Source organism: Theileria orientalis, chromosome 4 (assembly GCF_000740895.1).
Source record: "Theileria orientalis strain Shintoku DNA, chromosome 4, complete genome".
Lineage (NCBI taxonomy): Eukaryota > Apicomplexa > Aconoidasida > Piroplasmida > Theileriidae > Theileria > Theileria orientalis.
In genome coordinates this window covers 1,217,619-1,239,757 of record NC_025263.1, presented here as the reverse complement: position 1 = coordinate 1,239,757, position 22,139 = coordinate 1,217,619, and the positions used below count along the sequence as shown (strand labels likewise).

Below are 22,139 nucleotides of genomic sequence, written 5' to 3'. Positions count from 1 at the left end.
GTTATACTACACCCATACTGTAAACATACACGTAATAATAGACTACACACATTAATACTTTTATACGCATATATGTATCAGAACAGGCGCATAAACGTTGCAACGTGTGTACCACTCCAATACGTGCACTTAAGTACATGAGTGTGTAACATATAAGATCACGATATTAGTCACTCTCAGCTATGTGGGTTAGGTACGTTTCTATTTCCTCCTCGGACAGTTGCCTGAAGGTTGGGTTGTCCTTCGTGGCCACTGCGACTTCAATGCTGGATGCGCCGAGGCCCTTGCTGAAGGCCTCAATCTCAATCATACACTTGAGAGCCTCCAGCGTGACCTTGGTCTCTGGGCCATGAGCCAGCTGGTGCACCTCAGTGTTTACGTGTAAGTTTGACTTGACTGCCTCCTGTAGACTCACTATGTCCCTCTTCTTCAACGCCTTTTCAAGCGCGTTTTCCGATTCCTGCTCCTTTGCGCCAATTCCACAGGCCTACATTGCACGATGTGTTTGCGCATTGCATACCTTGTATCCCGCAAACCATCCAGACGAGTCGAACTTGTATATGCGCGGTCCAACATCGGGCTCAATTGACAGTATGAGGCCAGCTGCGTTGCGTTTGATTATGAGAAAGAAGTTAAACTTACTGCAGGCGTGGAGCCTCATGTATGCGTGCTGTGTATACACTTGGTTCACGTCGGAGATGTGTTGGGACAGCACACTCGCAGGTATATTGGTTCCGTACTTGTAGGCATATTCAAAGGCCACCTCCCTGGCCTTATATAAAATACTCAGACAATCGCCTAACGGTGTAATTATTAACAATCAAAGGCAGCGAAAACATACCTGGCAGGCCAATAAGTAAACAGTATAACTCGTCCGTAATATGGTAGAGACTAGTTACGGTGGACGAATCGAGCAGAACATCCTAAAAACAAGTGAATACAATCATGTGTGAATATAAAATAGACTAATTGAAACAGTTCTTTACCTGATTCCCCTGTTGTGCCGGCAATTTTTTTTGAGCGACCACAGCTATAGCGGAGTCATCCTTTACAGCTAAACCGGTCAGATTACAATTTTTAACTGCCTTTAAGGCGTATTCTAAAGTTGTAAGTAAATTATCTGTTGGCTTTTAGCATACCTAATTGGAATAACTTTCCTTCAGGTGAAAAAATGGTTATGTGTCTATCATATCCGCTTTGCGATGCCCTAGACATTTTATGTACTTGTAAATTAAATTAAAAAATGTTAAATTATTCAAATCGGATTGCAAATGATTTTTGTAAATATCGGGATATGATTCTACTCAGTCCACTACAAATCGATAACGAGGGTATCAACTACAATTTAACATATATTTCAATTTTATTTTATGTATTTTTATTAGATATATTGTTTACTTATCCATGTGTATAATTTTTAATGAAGTTTAGTCATGTGCATTATTTGTATGATGATATCGTCATTTTTAATTAATACGAAACAGCTGTCCGTCTTCAATACTTAATTAGAGAGCTTAAATAAAACCTGTATTTTAAGAATAATTTAAGAATCCACACATTTCAGTTCATATTAATCAATTTTATCAAAATATGAGTGTTCAAAGTTTTGTAAAATATTATGAATTTATTTTCAAAAGTAGGACCATTAGTTAGTAGATATGGTCTTCTTCGTAAGCTACGTAATCATAGGAATAGGTTTTCGGACTACTACAAAGGTTTTACAACATTGTCGTACTTAAATTTGATACCAGATTCTGAAAAGACAAACAGCCTTTCAAATCTAGATTTAAATGATTGCCTTAAATCAGGGAGATGCGAAACATTTTCTCGTTTTATTGAGAATTATAGGACTATAGTCCATAATTTAAACTATAAGGTAGAAAATGTAGAATCTTACTTCAAGTGGAGCTCAGACTTATCAAAAGAGTTTGAGTATGAGATGTTAGGATCATACGCATACTATTTGAAGGAGCTCAATGGGTCCTTAAGTTTGTGTAGAACCCTAATGAGTGGATGCAAGAGACTGAGGAAGGAGTCGGAGCTGGAGAAGTGTATTCTGATGAATGGGAAGGCCCTGTTAGATTTTTCAGAACTATCGAAAGAGGGCATCGTCAATGTGAAGAAGTTGAGAGTAAGTCCAAAGGGTGATTTTATAAGTGTACAATATGACCCAGATTTTAGAGACAGCCACAAGGTTAGGTTTTATTCAATCGCAAAAGGCAGGCTCCTTGAGGCAGTCTTGGAAGATGTGGGAGAGGCGTACATGATGCCGCATCCTCCAAATGGTAGATTCACACGTTTGTATTACACACAAGTAAACTCTCACAAGAGAGCATGTAAATTAGTCACGTCACTAATACACAGCAGTACGGGACGCGTTATTTCGAAAAAGGTGGTTTACAATGAGCCAGTTCACTACATATCGCTGTACAAAAGTAAGAGTGGAAAGGCACTGTTCATGGCGACGACGAGCTACAGCAAGGTGTTCACGACGTTTTTGATAAGAGATAAGGGGAAAATGTACGTGATTCCAACGACAAATGACACGAAAACACTGCTAGAATACAGGAATCACATAGTGTATCGCATATACTCAAACACGGAATCACAAATATCGATGATACCTACCAGACATTTGAAGCCGTATAGTTTAAGGTTTAGGGACAGAACGATCTATAAAGCACGCGAATATGATAGTATTAAAGTGAAGTACATAGTGACAGACATAGATATGTTTGATAAGGGACTAGTGTTATATCTGATGAAGCCACCAAGTACGCCCATGGTTGCAATACTGCCATTTGGCAAAAGGGGATCGATTCAGAGTGATAAGTTGGTAGATGGAGTTAGAGATGGTACAAATGTTGGAGGTGTTACAGGTATTGCAGATGGTGAAGGAGCTAGAGATGCAAATGGTGAAAAAGATGAAAAATCTGATGAAAAGAGTGGTGAGGATAGGAGAATAAAGATAAGAAGGATTCCCACTCAAAAGGTGGGTATTATTGAACCAGCCACAAATATGAATTACTATTCAAATTCAGTAAAGTTCAATATAAACAGCCCTGGATCACTGGAAGTTAGAATGGAAGTGGATTTGGAAACACTGGAAGTTAAAAAGATGAGCGACACAGATGATGGAATTAGGTCGTTTGTAATAGAGGTGCCAAGTAAAGACGGATCCTGTAAAATACCAGTGACGATTGTGGCAAAGGGAGAAGGAGTGGAAGAGATAGGAGACATAGCAAGGAGAAAATGTATGCTGTACGTGTACGGGTTCTACGGAGAAAATTTAAAGGTCTGCAACCACATAGAGCACCACCCACTGCTTGAAATGGAGTACATTCTCTGCTTTGCACACGTGAGAGGAGGTGGAGAGTTAGGTACGAGGTGATAAACCGAAAGTAATTTTTAGGAAAGGAGTGGCATAGAATGGGAGCGAAGGAAAGGAAGCACAGTTCATTCTACGATCTAGTGGACGTCATGAAGTACCTGATTGGGAAAAATATTACGACGAGTAGCCGAATGGTGATAAACGTGTCGTCAGCAAGTGGAGTGCTGGGAGGATGTGTGTACAACATGAGTCCAGAACTGTGCTCAGCGATTGTGTTTAAGCTGCCGTACCTGGACCTGCTGGGCACAGTGACCGACGAAGAAAACGCGCTGGTTGAGCTGGAGTACGAAGAGTTTGGAAACACGCGCGAGGATGCGCAGGTGCTCGAAGGTGTGTACTCACTGGACCCGTGTAGCAACGTCAGGATCGTTAAGGCCCCGAGACCAGCTCTGATCATAAACTGCGACGAGAGAGATGTGAGGGCGCCCTGGTACCACACCGCCAAGTTTGTGACCCTGGTGAGCCAGAGTCACGGAAACGAAAGCATTCTCGTCAAGCTCTCGAACCACGGCCACGACGGATGCCCACCAGACGGCTACTTGGTGAGAACTATCTCAGAATATATATCGATAGTTGACCACATTGTAACCAGAAACACACGAAGTGGAATCTAATGTGATTCGTTGTAATACTAGCGTATTTTAGCTTTAGTTAATTATTAGATTGAGTGCACGACTCCGTTTTAAAGTCAAGTTAACACTGACCTTCTATACGGGATAAATGAGGATAATTAATGCGTTTGACCTCTGAATTGAATTTATGGATAATTATTACGGAAATGTCTCTGATTTCTGGACGTCGGATGAGGAAGCGCTGGAAGATGAATCAGAATCAGATAAAAACGAAAGCACCGGAGGCCTAAAGCATCTGAATACAAAAAATAAATTAAAAAACAACTATGCTTCTGGCAATTTAGAATCAGCTCTCGAAAGTTTGGACTGGATTCCATCAGTATCTCTGCCACTAAACGGGCGCTCATTGTTTGATATTTTCAGCAAGGATTTTGGAAATTTGAGCAACGTGGAACTGGATAACATAAAGGATGAGTTATATGCCTCGATATACTACTCTAATGACACTGAGAAGGGGGAGCCTGAGGCCTACACACAAGGCCCTGTAGCCGATGAAGCAGATTCCGATTATTCCCAGGAAAAGACGGAAAACAATAACACAATACCAAATAATGATGTAAAATATAAGTATACAGATTTCCTGAAGCAGGGCCATGCTGATGGATGGGAGCGTAAGCCGTACCAACTGATAATCCCGAAGCCTGGTGAAAACAAGAACTACATAAGGAAAAAATGGTCAATCGTGGACGACAAGGAGCCGCCAGAGCTGAATAATTTGATCATAGAGTACCCGTTCGTGTTGGACGACTTCCAGAAGAAGGCAATCAACCACCTGATCAACGGAAAGCACGTCTTCGTCTCAGCACACACCTCGGCGGGGAAGACGGTGGTGGCGGAGTACGCAATAGCGATGGCGCTGAGCAGAGGAGAGAAGGCAATATACACGAGCCCAATCAAGGCGCTCTCGAACCAGAAGTACAGAGAGTTCAAGGACAAGTTCGGCCCGGAGAACGTGGGAATCGTGACGGGCGACGTCCTGTGCAATCCGACGGCCTCGTGCCTGATCGTGACCACGGAAATACTGAGGAACCTGCTGTACAGAGGCGACAGCGTAATTGAGCAGATATGCGTGGTGATCTTCGACGAAATACACTACATCAACGACCTCTCGAGAGGGGTGGTCTGGGAGGAGGTGATCATCATGCTGCCGAAGGAGGTGCAGCTGGTGATGCTGAGCGCAACCGTGCCGAACTACGTGGAGTTCGCGGAGTGGATCGGGAGCATTATGCAGAAGGAGGTGGTCATCATACTGACGAACTTCAGGTCAGTGCCGCTGAAGCACTACCTCTACGCGCACGACCGCTTCTTCCTGCTGGTCGGCTCGGGAGGCTTCAACAAGGAGGCGTACCACATCATGCACAAGTACGTGTCGACGCTCAAAGTCGCAGAAAAGAAGGCGACCTTCAAGGGCGAGGTCCAGAAGCTGCAGAAGCTGCTGAAGACGCTGGAGACCGAGGATAAGCTGCCGGTGGTCCTCTTCTGCTTCAACAGGCAGAAGTGTGAGCAGTACGCGAAGGACATGCCGAACCTTAACCTGGCGTACACGAAAACGCAGCGTTCTAAGATACACCTGTTCCTGAAGGTGAGTGTCTTGTATTTGGCAATTTTAATGCAAATTTAAGAGTCAAGATTGATAATGGGTGTAGGAATCACTTGAGGGGCTCACGGAAGAGGACAGAAATTTGCCGCAGTTGAGAAAGATGATTAAACTGCTGGCAAGAGGAATAGGAGTGCACCACTCAGGATTGTTGCCAATAATAAAGGAAATGGTATTGCGTAGTTAAGTATACACCAGGGTGCTGAGTGTAACCCAGGACTGGTGGATAAGTGCACAGTTTTAAGTAGCTCGGTGACCTTATTTTTAGGTTGAGATTTTGTTCTCACGGGGGCTGATTAAGGTCCTGTTCGCAACTGAGACCTTCGCAATGGGAGTGAATATGCCTGCGCGCTCAGTGGTATTCACGTCGATTTATAAGCACGACGGAATTAAGTATCGCTATTTGACGTCGTCAGAGTACACACAGGTACGTAATAGATGAGCAATTTGGTGACTGGATGCCCTGAATCAATTTAATTGGAAAAGCATAAAAAACTATTTAGATGGCAGGAAGGGCTGGAAGAAGAGGACTGGATACATTCGGAAACGTATACATATTCTGCTCAGATGAGGCGCCGGATGTGCAGGACCTGACGAACATGATAATAGAGAGGTCGACGAGGCTTGAAAGCAGATTTAGAATAACCTACAACATGCTGCTGCAAATACAGTCGAGAGACCACATGAATATCACGGAGATGATGTTGAAGTCGTTTAGAGAGCGAGAGAAGATGATGAAGATACCGCTGCTGAAAAAGAGAATTAACAAAAAGAAACACGTAAGCATAAAAGTATACTAGGACAGTAACATGATGTAGGAGCTGGAAAACCTGCCGCCGATCAACTGCATATACGGAGAGCCAACGATAGAAGGGTACTACAAGGCGTTGAAATACTCGAAGAGCCTGTCGTCTGAGCTACACCAGCACCTGTGGAACCACAGGGACAGTAAGCAGATATTTAAGTACGGGAGGGTGCTGATGTTACACTCGACAAACATTACGCAAACGCTCTCGTACAGCTTCATCAAGGAGATCGTTGACCAGAAAAATCACACGTTCAAGGTGGTGACAATAATAACAGAGTATCTGTCAGGTGGGTGGAGAATCGTTAGTATATTAACACTTTAAGCCGTTGAACATACTCGTATCTCTAAAACTTTATTTAACATACAAAAAACAAACTTTCAGACGCCAATGACCCGAACATCAACTCAGTTCATCATAACAACGAGTGCATATTCTACTATGTTCACCAAGTTGGCCTCTCGAGCGTGTCTTTCATATTTGAAAACGTGCTCCTGGACACAGATTTAAACAGAAATGTAGTTGAGATGAACAAGTTAATAGAGAGCAACAAACTCACGTTGATGTCGTTCAGTAAGAAGTTTAAGCAGATATCGATGCAGTTTTATGAGACTCTGCTGAAGCAGAGGGACCTGTACCACGCGTTCTCGCGCAACCCATGTACAAAGTGCCTGTTGCGAGAGCAGCACTTCAAGACCCAGGAAAACGTGGACAATGTATCAAGTAGTTTATGCTTAGTTATCTAGATAGTAAGGTACCATTATACCAGTACATATTAAATAGCACACCAGTACGTACTAAATAGCACACCTGTACATATTAAATAGCATACCTGTACATATTAAATAGCATGGTGCTATAAATAATGACAGCATATATGTATGTATAACGGCAACAATGCATTCTGTAGTACGAATTGGAAATAGAGGACATTAATAAGCAGTTGAAGGACGAGTCGCTGTACTTCTACGACGACATGATTAACAAGTTGGAGGTGCTTAAGCAGCTGGAGTTCCTGGATGAGCGCGGGAGGCCCACGCTGAAGGGAAGGATCGCGACCTTCATAACGACCAGCGACGAGCTGACGCTCACGGAGGCCCTGGCCCAGAACATACTGGCGGACCTGACGCCCCCGGAGTGCGCAGCCATCCTCTCGGCGTTCATCTACAACGACAAGGCGCCGGAGAAGGAGGCGCCGTCGCCGACGCTCGCGCTGCAGCAGGCTAAGAGCCAGGTCATCAACATCCACAAGAAGATCGACGTGGTCCAGAGGGCGCTGGGCGTGCGTGTGTCCCAGGAGTACCACAACTCGCTCTGCAACTTCACGCTCTCGTACCTGGTGTACCAGTGGGCCTCGGGCGTGCCCTTCAACGAGATCATGGAGCTGACTGACCTGCAGGACGGCCACATTGTGAGGGTGATTCTGCGCCTGGACGAGCTGTGCAGGAAGATGGCGCAGACCGCAGGCGTGTTCGGCGACGCCACTCTGGCCGAGAAGATCGAGGAGGTCTGCAGGGCAATAAGGCGCGACATCGTGTTCAAGCAATCGCTGTACCTGAGGTAGCTTTGATGCCGTCAGCCAACGCCGTCAGCCAACGCCGTCAGCTAATGCCGTCAACCAATGTCATTAACCGTCGACACTAACCGCTGGCATTAACCAATGCCATCGACCAATGCAGTAAATGTGTTTTAAAATTACCAGATTTCCACCGGTGCCGTTTATATACCAACACTCTACCAAACTTGACTACTAGTACTAACTGCATAGCGTGACAGACGTAACTACCAGTGCTAACTCTATAGCGTGACAAACTTAACTACCAGTGCTAATTGTTTAGATATCACTAATACCGCTAGTATCTGGTGGTAAACATACAGGCAACGTGTGAATAAAAATTGCGAGTACCGTTTATTTGTTACATTATAATTTACAAGTATTTTAGCACTGTTGAAATAGCCTAAGATAGCGGGATGTGTGAACCAGAAACACTGGTCTGTGCAAAAAATAAATAACTGTTCGGTGAACGGGCCGACTGTTTTCAAACGGTGTCAACGCTCGGTGCTCCAGCGGCCGCACCGCGCCGTCGCTACACGAACGACAGCTTCACCTCCTGCGAGAAGAGGTACACGTTCTTCGTGAAGAGGTCCTTGTTCTCGGGCGTGAGCACGTCCTCGATGCCGAGCATGAGGTTGTTGAAGCACTTGAGCAGCTTCTCGCCCTTCTGCTGCGACAGGTTCGCCATGTAGCTGTGCGGAATGTTCTGGAACTCGCTCTTGTTGAGCAGGATGAGCCCCAGGAGCGGCCTCGAGATCGACCACGCCGAGTTCGAGTCGCCGCGCGTGAGCAGGTTGAACATGAGGACCATGCACTTCACGAGGATCGCGTTCTCCTGCGCGAGGAACTTCAGCGCCTGCTCCTTGGCCTTGTTGTTGTAGACGTGCGTCACGAAGTTGTCGAGCAGCGAGGCGCTGCTCAGGCTGATGCTCGAGTCGTAGCTGCAGAGCCCCTCGATCCCGATGTTCAGCAGCCTGCTCACGCTCGCGCTCTCCATCGCGAGCATGTTGTCGATGAAGAGCTTCGTCGCCAGGTCCAGGAATGAGTAGACCGGGTGCATCGACTTCGGGTACGACTGCAGGTCGTCGAGCGGTATCGCCAGGATCAGCTGGAATGACAGGCTCAGCACCTGGTCGAGCGTGTTGTCTCCGTAGATGTCGAAGACTCCGAAGCTGATGTAGTCGCCGCCGAGCGTGTGCACCAGCACCAGGAGGCAGTAGCTGATGCTCTTGTAGTACTTCTTGTATATCTCCGTCTCGTTGTTCACGCCGCCTCCCAGCGCGTAGCCCAGACTGCTCGGGCTTCCGCTCTTCAGCGCGTTAAGCTGGTCCAGCAGCTTCAGTCCGTAGTAGATGACGATGTACGAGGACTCCTTGAAGAGCAGAAGCCCGTTCGCCGACGTCTTGTCGAACGTGATTCTCCTTCCCTTGTTGTCCAGCAGCTCCGCCAGGAACTTGATGAGCGGCAGCATCACTTGGTAGTCGTTGTAGCACAGCTCGCACACTCTCTTCAGGATGTTGAACCTGCAGTTGTTGATCTGCTTCGGCGTGTTGATGATCCAGTTGAAGAAGAGCTGGTACGACTCCACTGAGACGCAGCTCTTGCATATTCCTCGCAGGTCTCTCATGAATCCCACGATGACGCCCTTGAACTCTGCGTTCGACACCATTGCCGTCGGCGAGCCTGCTGACGCGTTCGCGTTGAAGAGGCTGTTCGCCTGGTCGATCAGGTTATTGTGGTACTGCATATATATGTTAAACTTTTCGTTCGCGTCCTGCTCGTCCGCTATCTCCAGCAGCAGCAGCTTCGTCAGGATTGCGTAGTAGATCGTCCTGTACCTTCCGTATGCTGGGTTAAACAGGAACTTGAAGGACGTGTCGTGGTGGTTCAGCAGTGCGAACCTCAGCGTTTCGCACTGCAGTATCAGCCTCGCCGACACTATCAGGTGCGGCGACCTGTCCGCGTAATGCACGATGTCGATTCCCGAGGACAGGTCTGAGAAGAACTGCAGCGTCTTCTTCACCACTCTTTCGTCGCTCGTTCTGTTTTGCAAGTTGTAAAATACCTTTTCAATCATTCGATTCAGCAGGTATTGCGATCCGTCAACACCTACGTTTATATTAACGGCCGTGTGCATTAGCTGTGTATGTAAATTGCGTGCATTAGGTAAGTATTAGCGTGTATTTTAATTGGTCAATGTAAATGTGTAAGCTAACTGGTCAATGTAAATGCTTAAGGTAACTGTGTATTTTAACTGTATAACGTAAACGGGTACCGTAACTAATTGAGTTAACAAAATAATACGATTTAATAGGACTGATATGTATTTGAGCCTACGACGTACCCGGCGGCAAATTCGGCAACTGAGCAAACCTCTCCTTGTTGTCGCCTGAAATTGTGCCCTTGGTGTGTTCACTTATGTAAAACTTCCTGAAGTGCCCCAGGAAACACAGGTAACTAAGCTCTAGGTGCACGTTTTCCGCCATTTTATCCGAGTTTGCGATGTTTTGGAACACCCTGCCCACGAGCTCTATGTTCAGCGTCTGTATGCAGCCGGCCGTGGTCTTTTCGTCGCCCACCAGGCGCAGGGAGCTGCTTCCGTTTAGCATTGCGCCGCTGAAGAGCACCAGCCACGACAGCTTCTCCTGCACCACCAGCACGTCCTCGTTCGCCAGGTTGCTGTTCAGGTTCGTGAAGAGCTCCATCACGTGGTTCAGCACCACTCTGTACTGGTTTCTGCAGAGCCTGCTGAACAGGTCGCTCTGCTCGTTCCTCAGCACGTCATCGTCGAGCGGGTTCTCGAAGTCCAGCTCTCCCGGGTCTAAACTGCCGTTAGGGGCTCCAAACTTACTCGTCACCAGCAGGTGCGCCATCTTCAGCCTCGTGTTCAGGAACTCGAGCGTGATCTGCAGGATGTTGTTCTCCAGCACCGTCGGCGCCTTCCCCTTCATGTACCCCAGCGGCACTATCATGTGCGCCCACACTCCCAGCAGGTAGTGCTTGCTGTTCGTCATGTGCGTCCAGTTTGCCAGCGCCTCGAGCGTGAAGTTGTAAAGCTGTTCTGACCATATCGGGAAGACGTTGCTCTGCAGCAGCTGCGACAGCTGGTTCGCCGCGTTGATTTTTCCCAGGAGTCTGCACAGCTCGTGGTAGCAGTCGTCGTTCGACAGGCCCATTTTATTTCTTATGATGTCCAGACTGCCCAGCATGAAGCAGTTGATGTGTCCCAGCGCTTCGTTTTCGTTGTTGAAGAACGACTTCCTTATTGCCGCCAGCACCACCAGGCACCTCAGACACAGTGTGCAGCAGCTCATGAACTTCCCCTCCATTCCGTAGTATGACGCGTTCGTCGGCGTGTTCATCGTCGCCTTTCCCAGCGACTTGTGGTACAGCTGGAAGAGCAGCTTCGGGACTTCGTCTGTTCTCAGCATGTCCCAGCCCTGCGGAATCATCACTGTCGCCTGCTCCTCCGAAGTGTCGTCCGGCATCGTCGCCATGAAGTCGAAGCTCAGGCAGTTGTAGCACAGCTGCAGTATCTGGTACAGCAGCTGACTCTCCTCCTTGAGATCGTTTACCACCATCGTGCCCTTGTTGAACTGTTCCAGCGTCTGTATTGTCACCTACACGTTCATATTAGCCCATCCTTCAGCCACTTCACTGTCACTATACTATCTAACTCTGATTTATCTTATCTGCTTAGCCCCAATTCTAATTTAAGCCCTAATTAACAATCTTTCTTTGAGTTTATCAAACTATTTGTTACAAACTATTCCTTTTTAATTTTTAAGTTGTACACACGTATAGTCAACTTACTGTGAATATGTCTTGCAGTACTGTCTCCTTGAAATTGAGCGCTCCTCTCCTGTACTTGGCTATAAACTTTCCCATCTGAGGCTGCATCTCCTGCGTCAGGTCCGTGTATATGTTTAGTCCGATTATCCAGTGTTGTGTAGAGGCTGATAAAAACTGTGATACGTGGTTGATCAGCTGCTGGTTGTTTATTTCTTCCAGCCATCCCAGTTTTACGATTCTGGAATACAAGTGGATAAATTGTCTTAACACTTCTGGCGCTACTTTCAGCATCTCAGGGCCTCTGTTGTACAGGTAGTTGAGTAGGAATTCTCTCATCTCCTTTTTCGACTGTTCCGTGATTTGGGACCAGTGGTTCGTGAACAACGTTACTAGGCCTGAGGAAGCAAACAACAGGGACTGTAGATTTGTGCTATTTGCGAGTATTTCGTATAACACTGGTATTTTTTGCACATCTCTGAGCAATGGCATCAGTACTTTATGAGCTTCGTTCTGGTGTGCTTGTTGGCCTCCGTAGAGAGCCTGGCAGAGCATCTCCAGCTGCTTCAGGTCTGCCATTGTCTATTTCGATAGCTATATTCGCTTATACACCCCCAATATTCGCACTTGTGTGCCTATATGTTAAACATGTCGTAATTGGTAGTTATCCTTTTTTTAAAAACATAAATGTTATTTTTGTTTTTTGTTTTTCATTATTTGCTATTGATTTTTCTTTATACCTCATACTCATTTGGCACAACAGTTTAAATCAGGCTACCTTAAGAAGGCTATTTTTTTCCTCATGATTCCATCCTTCATCTCTTTTTTTACTTTTTTAATCATGACACATTTCCACTCTGTGTTATTTTTAGTCATTTTCTCTTCTCATTTCTTTTCTTAATTTACACATACTTCCTCCTCTCTGATGATCTACGTGTACACATACATTATAATTATTATAAAATTAGCGTATTTATGAAAAATTACAGGCGTTTGGTTCTTTTCTTTTTCAGATGTGCTCTTTCATCTTTGTCTATTCTTCTCCATGTAGCCGCATTGGCATATTTTGATTCCGCATCGCGGGCACTTGCTCACTCCCAGGAGCAGCTTTTCTTCCTTTGTTTTCGGCCTGTCGAAGTCCAGTATTAGGTTCGGCTGCGTCTTCTTGTAGATTGCCATGAACTTGTCTGCTTTGTACGGTATTTGTCTAATTCCTTCTTCTTCTCCCAGCTCTCTCTTCGTATCCTTCTCCACTTGTGACCTCAGCTTCGTCACTATGTCGTCGTCTTCGTATGTGATTGGCGTCTTTCCGTGCTTGAAGTAGTCGTATCCTTCCTGCTTCGGTATTCCGTACTTGTCTTGCGGCTCCACTCTTCTTTTCTTCAGCACTCCTTCCTCCACTTCTATCAGGTCGTCTGGCAGGTAGTCTATTGGGTACGCTTCTAGCTTCGCTGAAATAGTGCTAACTTTCGCGTACTTGTTCTTTTTTTCCAATGTTTTCTGTGCCTTCGTGTAGTGGTTTACTCCCGCGTTATCTTGTGTGCACCTTGCGTACAACTTTCCGTTGGCGCAGTAGCTGAATAGCTGATTAGTTTCGTAACTCCACACCAGCGGCCCTAGCTGCGACTCCACTTCCCACTTGTTAACAACTTCCCACTTCTCCAGGTCGTACACCCACACTTCACTCTTTGCCTTCTTATCCTCAGACGACTCCTTTGGCGTGTTTATTACCAGGTGCAGGTTATCTGGTGAGAGTACAACGTTCTGATTCCTATTGAAGCCGGTCGTATATGCGGGCAACTTAAGCTCTTTAAACGGCTTTTGGTGCTGTTTTAAATCCCAGAACTTCAGCTCATTTTCCGACATTGTTACCACCTTGTTTGCATCATACGATAGCACTGCATCTATGCTCTTTTCGTGTGCGTCTATCATTAAGTTTTGGAAAGTCGTCTTATAATCCCAGACTATCAGCTTCCCCAGTTCATTTCCTGCCACCAACACGTCCTTGTAGTTATAACTTGCATAGCACAGTCGCGTTATTGCCACTCTGTTCTTCCCAGCGTGCCCCTGTCCTCCATTTGCGCTTTTGTTTCTGTTGAGGTACTTGTTCGACAGTGTGTATATGTTTATGTTATTCAGAGATAGTGATACGTTCTGCTTCGTCGATTGTATATCAAACAGCCTCACCGTTCCGTCCATTGAGCCGGATGCGTACAGGTTAACGTTCTTCGGGTCATTGGCTACGCACGTCACCGTAGCCGTGTGTCCCTTCGTCTTTTTTGCGTCCAACAGGTACATGTCGCCTCTTGTTGTAGACACTATTTGGTCCCCTCCGTCTGTGTAAAAGTGCAAATAGTTTCCTGATGCCACTGCCAACACCGACTCTTCTGTGTTAAAGGCCAACTCGTTCACCGACTGCTCCAGCTTAACCTTCCAGTATTCTCCGAACCCTCCCTTTGACCATTTGTCAAAATTGATGCAATACAGCGTCCCATCTCTCGATCCTGATACTAAAAAGGACCCTGATAAGTTCGAGGTAATGCAATTAGGCTTCAGGCTCTCTAGTCCCACTTCTTCACCGAGGTATAACTCATTGCCTTTCATTAGCACTTCATAATAGCTAAGTTCAGAGTCATTATCTGGGTCACTTTCATCGTTTTTGTGACTATCATCATGATAGTTATCCACATTGTCCGTTTCGTGATCATATATGTTCATATTAGATTAATAAGCTATAGTACAAAATATACATTCAGTCTTTAAATACAAAATTTAAATAATTCCATTTAAAACAATAAATTTTATTCATTTTTAGTCTACATAATTGACCCAATACAAACAAAAAATTTGAACACATCATAGACCGATTTAAGTTTTAAACATGTAATATATATAATGGAAGCTCAAGTCTCTCCCATTCTCAAAATAGTGAGGCTTATGGATCCCAACTTGGATGCGAATTGCGTGGAACTGCTCGACATCTGTGATGCCGTGGATGCTATCCAAAAGGTTTTCTCATCCCTCTATTAACTTATATTTAAAATTTAGCCCTCAAAACACTCCACCAAATCGCCTAAACACTTCCCAATTCTGAGGATTCCATCTTACTCTAACGACGTTTTACTGGGAGAGGAGTTGCACATGGCTTTCATAATCGGAAATCAGACCAAAATTAAATTTTCAGATGTCCTTTTAAAGGTTAGTTTCAACCAAATTTAAACCTACTTACACATCTCAATTTTTTTCATATTCTTTATTTAGGTGGAGATGGTTCCCGAACACGCTAACAAATTCGACTCTTGTACCGTATTTGAAAACGTAGAGCTAGGACCCAACTGCAAACCTCTAGAATCGCACTATACGTACTTGTTTAAGACCGTTTCACAATACAGGTACCGACTATCTCCCATATCCGTTTTAGAATGACCTGCTCTGTTGAATATTCGTCGCACAAGGGGCCTCTGATTCTTAAAAAAATGTTTATGTGGAAGTGCATAAACCCAGTTCAACTTTCTCACACTTTGGTTAAACTACCCGTGGGTCACAAATTCAATAAACTCTATTTTAGGACGGAGTTCATTACTTGGAAACGGAGGTTCAGAATAAGTCAAAGTCCTTGTTGGTTCTAAAGGAGATGAAGCTGGAGAACAGGGCCGATAATACTGCTTATGTGCCTTTTGAAAAGTTCAGCAGCGATAATATTAAGCTTCTAAGGCCCGATGAGACGGTTTCAATCATTTTCCCGAACATTCAGCTGTATTATCGCAATTCTAACAATTATAAGGGCATCGACATTGAATCACGTGGCCCTTACGATAAGCGCCCTGATGCTATTAGGTCCAGTAATGTCAAAGCGAAGGATTCTGGTGGATCAGCCCAGGGTCCAACTAACTCCTTTGATGATTTTTACATGAATATAGACTGGCACTCGTATACTAACGTTTCCGGCACCAACGTTTCCAAGGTTGAATCCTTTTCACGCACTTCAGACCTGTTCTTCAAGGTGAACATTCCCAAGAGTGTGAAGGTAATCTCACCATCACCTTTTAGGCAAATAAGTATAAACACGACCTTGTCTTCTCTTTTTATTCAATTATTGTTTGTAGGTCAATGTTCCTTTCAACGTCGGCATATTTTTAAAGAACTTAACTGGGAGCCCCTTTGATGTATCAGTAAAGTTTAATAATGCTAAGGAGTTCATATTGCAAAGCAACACTGTAATAATTACCTACCTCCACAATTATTTACTCACACACTTTTTCACCTAATTATGTATCAGTCTACACATCATAACCTAGCAATCATCTCCATTTAGGCTGAAATGGTTCATTTGAGGGACTCAGAAACCATATCGCTGCCTCTTATTCCCGTTTGTACCGGCTTACATGGACTTGATGGCATAGAGTTACACTGTAACAATAGTTGTTACAGCATAACAAACTTACAGGTGCTAGTGACAAATTAATGTTACGTGTTTACACTCTCTCACTGCTTTTACATTTCTATATTCAATATAATCACACACAAATATATTTCCACTCAAGTATTCATGCGTGTATATTTGTTAAAATATTACTTCTTCTTTGATGGTCTATCGAATACCTGTTTGGTACCTACACAATTATTGCATAGGGTGAATAAAGTATTCATTTGCGTGTGATATTCGTAGTTGTAATTATTTGCATATGTAAATATCCGTAGTTGTAATTATTTGCATATGTAAATATCCGTAGTTGTAGATAAACATGTATGTGTCCAACATACCTGCCAGTTTAAATTTGTCCGTTTTCGCCCAGGCGTCGAATTGCGTCGTGTCGACGTCCTTGAGGTGCGTGTGCTTGACCTGGCCGTGCTTGCCGTAGAGCCCTCTCCTCACTTGCATCGGCTTCGGCAGCATGCTCTTGTCGACGAGGTCGTCAGCCGTCGGAGCGTTGAAATCCCTCGCGTACAGCGGCTCCGACTTATCCTGCAGCTTGTCCATGAAGAACGCTCCTCGGTGGTAGTATTTCTGCAGGAAGCGGAGTTTTCCCTTTTCGACCACCACCTTATCCGCCTTCTCGTTATCCAGAGCCCTTTCCTCGTCGGTCATAGTTCTCCTCAACTTAACTTCCTCCTCCTAAGTTCAATCAGTTCGTTCGTATCAAGTCAATTCAATACAAATATATACAAATTCCCTATTTTTAAACCTCTCTAGTTACTAAGTACCCATTACACCAATATGTATATATTTTTTTTACTTACCAGTTTTTTAAACTTCTCCCTCTCTTCCTTGTCTCTGAGTATTCTTTTGAGTTCTCGAATCTTCCACAGTTCATACTAAATATTCATGATTCTTTGTTTAATTTCTGGTCGCGCTGTCACACTACTGTTACTAACTGTACACACTTTCTGATACTTGCATACAATTATTTAAACCAATATATACACTTATATATATATATATGTATACATATCTACGTCCTAAAAACCTACCTCCTTCTCGTCTAGGTTATCTGTGTCGTCTATTAAATCTTCTTCCTCTTCCTCCTGCTCGTCCTCCAACTCTTGCACCTTCTTTATTATCATTTCCTTCGTGTCTCTTTTTCGCTCCTGTAACCGTTTCTTTTCATTCTGCTTCCTCAACATTTCTTCCTTTCTCAGCTGCTCCTTTTCCGATTCTGTTGTTCTACTACCTTTTGGAACGAATATTGGCTTCGATAGTGCATCTGTGTCGTCCTCGTCCTCCTCGTTTTCGTTGTACTCCGACTCTTCTAAGCTTTCTGGTTCCTCCTCTTCTACTTCATTTTCTCCTACTTCTCCCACTTTGGATGACAACTTTTCCTCCTCATGCTTGCGATATTCTAATGCTAGTCTTCTGAGCGTGTTTCTATCCAATCTCTTCTCAGAAGAGTCCGCATCAAGCTTAGTAATACTTAATTTATCATCTAATTTGGTTTCAGATGTTCTTTCACCTGATCTTCCACCTTCCTAACCACGTTTATTATATTTTTATTTCCAAATTACCTTATTTAAATCCGATTGGTAAACTGTTATCGTCTCAACTTGTGCCTTCCTTCTTCGAATCCTTTCGGAGTCATTTTGAGCCACTTCAACTAAAATTATAAATATTTACCCTTTTTAACCTACCTTGTGTTATTTTATATCTGTTTAACCTGCGATCCGGCTCACTATCTACTTTAACTTCTGGCTCATCCTCAGGGGATGACTCATCTGAGTATGAATCCTGCTCAGCTGCGTAATCTGGCGCCTAAACATTCAATTATATATTGAACTAAATTTATACTAGCGTTTATACAATATTTTTTACCTTTCCTGGCCAATATCTTTTAACTCGTTCCGACTGCGTCGGTTTCCTCTTCTTTAGTATATGTTTCGGTGGCGAAGGCGGTCTATTCGACTCATCCCCGAGCACTTTAAATAGTTCTAAAGCACTCATAACTCTACAGTAAAATTATTTCACCTAAACTTTATGTTTGTGGTACCACTTATCACGAATTATAGTGTACACAATTTATCATAAAAGTCTCAACACATTTGCTATTTACGTTATAAGATGGCTGCTAACATCAATTTAAACTCGTTTCTCAATACCACTATCTGTTTTTGTGACTATCTGTGCACATACTTCCGTGTATTTACAGTAACACATTATGTCGTACTCGTTTTCAGAACATGTTCACTCTGGTCGTGAATATGTTTGCTGCCGTCTTCGGCAGTAGCGTCCGCTTCAGGTGCTGCGGGAAGATCAGGTTGATGTTGTTTACCGCGCACTTGTTCTTGTTCAGTAGCGAGGCCAGGTGCGACACCACCGCCAGGCACCTCACGTAGTCGTGGTTGCACTCGAGAACTCCCTCCTTGCTGCCCGCGCCAGTCCCGAGACTCAACTGGGTGTTCAGGTGGCTGCCTCTACTGGTTGCGTGTGCTTGAAAGTCCCCCTGGATTGCGCTGCTGTTGTACTGGTTAACTTTGTAGCAGCACTTCAGCGACGCTGGCAGGTGTATCGTCTGTATGTTCCTCCTGCTACATGTTGCCAGTATTCTGCTCAGCCCGTTAAACACCGGTTCCATCTTCTTTACGTGATTCAGTATCACCTCCGTGTCCTCTGCGTACTCGATTGGGTTCACGTCGTCGTCCATGCTCGTGTCGCAGCAGACCAGGTGAAACACCAGGTTGATTATCATCTTATCCTTGCTTCCTACTATCAAATTAGTGTGATAGGTTGTGAAAAAATCTCCGTAATTGCCTGTGAATTTACCACCCAATTCATCTTTGCTACTGTTACCACTGTTGCAACTATTACCGTTGCTAGAATCACTCATTATTTTATTCACCTGCTGTAGATACGGTGGGTATATCAAGTCTATTTTATTCTGTACCATTTTACTAAAATTTTGAAACGTCTCCTGTGTTTGGAACCTTTTTTCGTGTATCGGCAGTATAAAGCAGTTTAATTTATAGTTGTTGAACAGGTAAAATCCTGGGAACAGGTCACTTTCCACCTCTATATCTATGCATCTACTTTTAAATATTTTATTTGTATTACTGTTGAATAACCTTATTATCCAATCATTGTCGTCGTCTGCATTATTTTTTTTATTATCACTGTCACCACTGGTTCCACTGGTTCCACTACTACTTAACCTGTTGTTTTTGTTTTTATCCATGTTTCTCCTTCGACTTCTGGCTGCACCTCTATTAACACTTCTACTACTGTTGTTACCATGATCAAGGCTGCTGCTAGTGTGACCTTCGTTGCTATTACTAATTCCAGCAGTATTTACACTGGGCTTACTCCTACTAGTGTTATTCGCAGCACCCATTGTCGAACTAAGCTTACCATCGTGACTATTCTTCCTACTAGCGACGTCATTAACACTCTTACCATCCGTATTACTGCCAAACTTGCTTCTGCCATTCCCCTTTTCACACTCCTCTTTGCTACTATCCGGCTCGTTATACGTGTACTTGATTGGTATGTAGTTATTGTAGTCCAGCAGTACCTTAAATGGCACCTTATTATTAACCAACAGGTTTGTCGACTCGTACTCGACTCTTTTTGCCAAGTTGTTGTTTCTTCCCAGCAGCATGTTCCTTATGTTTCTTTCGTTTACGCTGTTGAACATGTTAAGCCTGTTCGACCATATCTTCTCCTCCAGACTCTTGTACTCTATGTAGTCCGTTCCTGCTCCTTCTCTCACCTCCTCGTCTATGTTTTCAAATTCGTACTCCGTCCTGTAGTTGTGGTCGGTCTGCCTACTCTGATAGTTGTGCTGGTACTTCATAAACTTCGGGTACCAATTAAAGTTCGGGAGCATGCTTATCATCACCTTTTCGATTTCTCTGTTTGCCACTTCGTTCAGGTTATCGGTGCAGAAGTATATGCTACTTGATATCTCATCGTCTCCTTCCGCTCCCTGCTCCTTGTCATTCTTTATGATTATGCTGTCCCTGTACAACTCCTTGTACGTCTCTTTGTAGTCCTTGTAGCTACTTCCTCCCATGCTACCGCTCGTACTAAACAGATCCCTCATTGACCCTTGCGTAAATACTACCAACTTTCTTTCTCCGTTAAATGAGCACCTCACCACATCTACTACTTCCAAATTCGTCTTACTCAGCAGCTTAACTACACTTATTTTTTGCATCCAACTTTTATATTCCAATCCTTCTTCACTATAATTTTCCTTTTCCTTGTGCCCTTCCTTGTAGTTACCTTGTTCATTAGATGATATCAACTGGAACACTCCGTCCTGTATGTTGTTACACACCAATGCGTTCAGGTACCCTTCGTAGTATATTGGCAACTTACTATTTATCTTCACAAACTTCGGTATCAGTCTTCTATTCAAGTCCACTATTCTTTTCACATAACTTTCAACCTTTTCTTCATTCATGTTCCTCGACGAATAATATTTTTCCAAATTCTTCAAAATCTCCTCTGTGTCTTTATATACTTCATTGATATCATTTTTTATATCATCATTGCCATCATTGCTGTTAATGTCCAAATTCCTGTGGTTTCCATCAATATCGTTGTTGCCGTTATACAAATTACTAACGTCACTATCACCATTGGTGTTACCAGCGTCATCTCCTCCTATAACTTGTACTTTCAGATCACTATACACTATAAACTGTATCATTTGGTAGTAGTTACAACTCGGATACAGCTGCCTAAGCTGCTCTATTACATTTATTAGGTAGTGTCTAAACTTGTTAAACACTAGTAGTTGCATCTTCTTCAGCTGTTCGTCCCATATTTCACACAATATACCGTCGTCTCCCTTGTCGCTACTGACCGTCGTCGTGCTTGAGGGCGTGTTTATCGGCGTGTTCTCGACGTGGTCCTGTGAACTCGACCGTGGACTTGACATTCCCATGCTTGCTCCCATCAGCTTCCACTTATTGCTTTGTTTCAGCTGCAGCATTCTTATCAGCTTACACTTGATGTGTGCCAGCTTCATCTCCATGATCTCCAGCAGCGTGTACGTTGTGTATATCGAGTTATTTGCGTCTCTGAACACATTTATGAAATCTATCCACCTTCTTATATTCTCCATGTTCTTCGAGTACTCTAAGTTTTGCGATACTTTCGGTGATTCATTTTCCTTTACTTTCTCAACCAACACCTTCAATTTACTCATCAGAAACGTCACTCCGAATCCTAGTGATTGAAACTGATTTAATTCTTCTAGGACGTTAACAAACCACTCCAAGCTTTCCCAGAGCAACTCCTGCGACTCGGGGTCCGAGTAACTATATTCATAAAACTTTTCATCACTATAGTTTAAATCAGTTCCTATTTCATCTCCTGATTTATTTTCTGTGTAACATGATTCTGAGTTTGATTTAAACACCTTTTTTGAGAATAATTCGCAAAATTCATTGAAATCATTCTCAGTTACTCCCTTTGAGAACATTTCAAATATTTCCTCGGATTCCGACACACACCTGCTATCAGATTCCACATTTTCAATACCATTATAACATTCGCTACTGTGTGAATAATTATTTGAGCTATAATTCTCTGAATCACTATCTAATTCCTCGTTTTTTCCAATATTATGGGAAGAATCCATATTTTTACTACTATTGCGATAATTATTCCTCTGTATATTAAAATTACTTATTAATTAACATCATTTCAACGATTATTAAATTAACATTGTTTCACTTATTGTATCAAATCAATCATACAGTGATTCATATCAAGTACTGTGTGATATCATTGTACTCTATACTCGAAACTTGATCTTAAATATATCAAACTAATTATATAATATATAATACAACAATTAATATGGTACAAACAAATATAAAATGATTTAAATAACACACAGTTATAAGCATAACCAATTACCATTGTTTA

The 22,139-nt window shown here is 43.5% G+C and overlaps 8 protein-coding genes across 8 annotated transcripts; 3 read left to right on the top strand and 5 right to left on the bottom strand.

Moving 5' to 3' along the window:
• Positions 1 to 166: 166 nt before the first annotated feature.
• Positions 167 to 1,215, bottom strand: TOT_040000555 (proteasome subunit alpha type; the record flags this gene model as incomplete). Its single annotated transcript, XM_009694191.1, has 6 exons — positions 167 to 487; positions 521 to 603; positions 643 to 798; positions 842 to 923; positions 987 to 1,099; positions 1,140 to 1,215. The coding sequence occupies 6 exons, from the start codon at positions 1,213 to 1,215 to the stop codon at positions 167 to 169; spliced, it is 831 nt and encodes a 276-aa protein (XP_009692486.1).
• Positions 1,216 to 1,618: 403 nt separating this feature from the next.
• TOT_040000554 (uncharacterized protein) lies at positions 1,619 to 4,005 on the top strand (the record flags this gene model as incomplete). Its single annotated transcript, XM_009694190.1, has 2 exons — positions 1,619 to 3,380; positions 3,413 to 4,005. 2 exons carry the CDS (start codon positions 1,619 to 1,621, stop codon positions 4,003 to 4,005), a joined length of 2,355 nt encoding a protein of 784 aa, XP_009692485.1.
• Positions 4,006 to 4,150: 145 nt separating this feature from the next.
• TOT_040000553 (DEAD-box family helicase) lies at positions 4,151 to 7,990 on the top strand (the record flags this gene model as incomplete). Its single annotated transcript, XM_009694189.1, has 8 exons — positions 4,151 to 4,579; positions 4,640 to 5,605; positions 5,670 to 5,792; positions 5,889 to 6,047; positions 6,124 to 6,399; positions 6,439 to 6,715; positions 6,811 to 7,142; positions 7,337 to 7,990. 8 exons carry the CDS (start codon positions 4,151 to 4,153, stop codon positions 7,988 to 7,990), a joined length of 3,216 nt encoding a protein of 1,071 aa, XP_009692484.1.
• Positions 7,991 to 8,513: 523 nt separating this feature from the next.
• Positions 8,514 to 12,349, bottom strand: TOT_040000552 (Ran-binding protein; the record flags this gene model as incomplete). Its single annotated transcript, XM_009694188.1, has 4 exons — positions 8,514 to 10,090; positions 10,326 to 10,802; positions 10,833 to 11,601; positions 11,795 to 12,349. The coding sequence occupies 4 exons, from the start codon at positions 12,347 to 12,349 to the stop codon at positions 8,514 to 8,516; spliced, it is 3,378 nt and encodes a 1,125-aa protein (XP_009692483.1).
• A 444-nt stretch (positions 12,350 to 12,793) lies between these two features.
• On the bottom strand, positions 12,794 to 14,488 carry TOT_040000551 (uncharacterized protein; the record flags this gene model as incomplete). Its single annotated transcript, XM_009694187.1, has 1 exon — positions 12,794 to 14,488. The coding sequence occupies one exon, from the start codon at positions 14,486 to 14,488 to the stop codon at positions 12,794 to 12,796; it is 1,695 nt and encodes a 564-aa protein (XP_009692482.1).
• Positions 14,489 to 14,665: 177 nt separating this feature from the next.
• TOT_040000550 (conserved hypothetical protein) lies at positions 14,666 to 16,235 on the top strand (the record flags this gene model as incomplete). Its single annotated transcript, XM_009694186.1, has 7 exons — positions 14,666 to 14,779; positions 14,819 to 14,968; positions 15,032 to 15,162; positions 15,192 to 15,306; positions 15,339 to 15,797; positions 15,877 to 15,987; positions 16,086 to 16,235. The coding sequence occupies 7 exons, from the start codon at positions 14,666 to 14,668 to the stop codon at positions 16,233 to 16,235; spliced, it is 1,230 nt and encodes a 409-aa protein (XP_009692481.1).
• A 107-nt stretch (positions 16,236 to 16,342) lies between these two features.
• On the bottom strand, positions 16,343 to 18,206 carry TOT_040000549 (microfibrillar-associated protein; the record flags this gene model as incomplete). Its single annotated transcript, XM_009694185.1, has 7 exons — positions 16,343 to 16,383; positions 16,535 to 16,886; positions 17,012 to 17,086; positions 17,243 to 17,737; positions 17,774 to 17,862; positions 17,897 to 18,017; positions 18,078 to 18,206. 7 exons carry the CDS (start codon positions 18,204 to 18,206, stop codon positions 16,343 to 16,345), a joined length of 1,302 nt encoding a protein of 433 aa, XP_009692480.1.
• Positions 18,207 to 18,435: 229 nt separating this feature from the next.
• Positions 18,436 to 21,849, bottom strand: TOT_040000548 (conserved hypothetical protein; the record flags this gene model as incomplete). Its single annotated transcript, XM_009694184.1, has 3 exons — positions 18,436 to 19,405; positions 19,673 to 20,764; positions 20,819 to 21,849. The coding sequence occupies 3 exons, from the start codon at positions 21,847 to 21,849 to the stop codon at positions 18,436 to 18,438; spliced, it is 3,093 nt and encodes a 1,030-aa protein (XP_009692479.1).
• Positions 21,850 to 22,139: the final 290 nt, after the last annotated feature.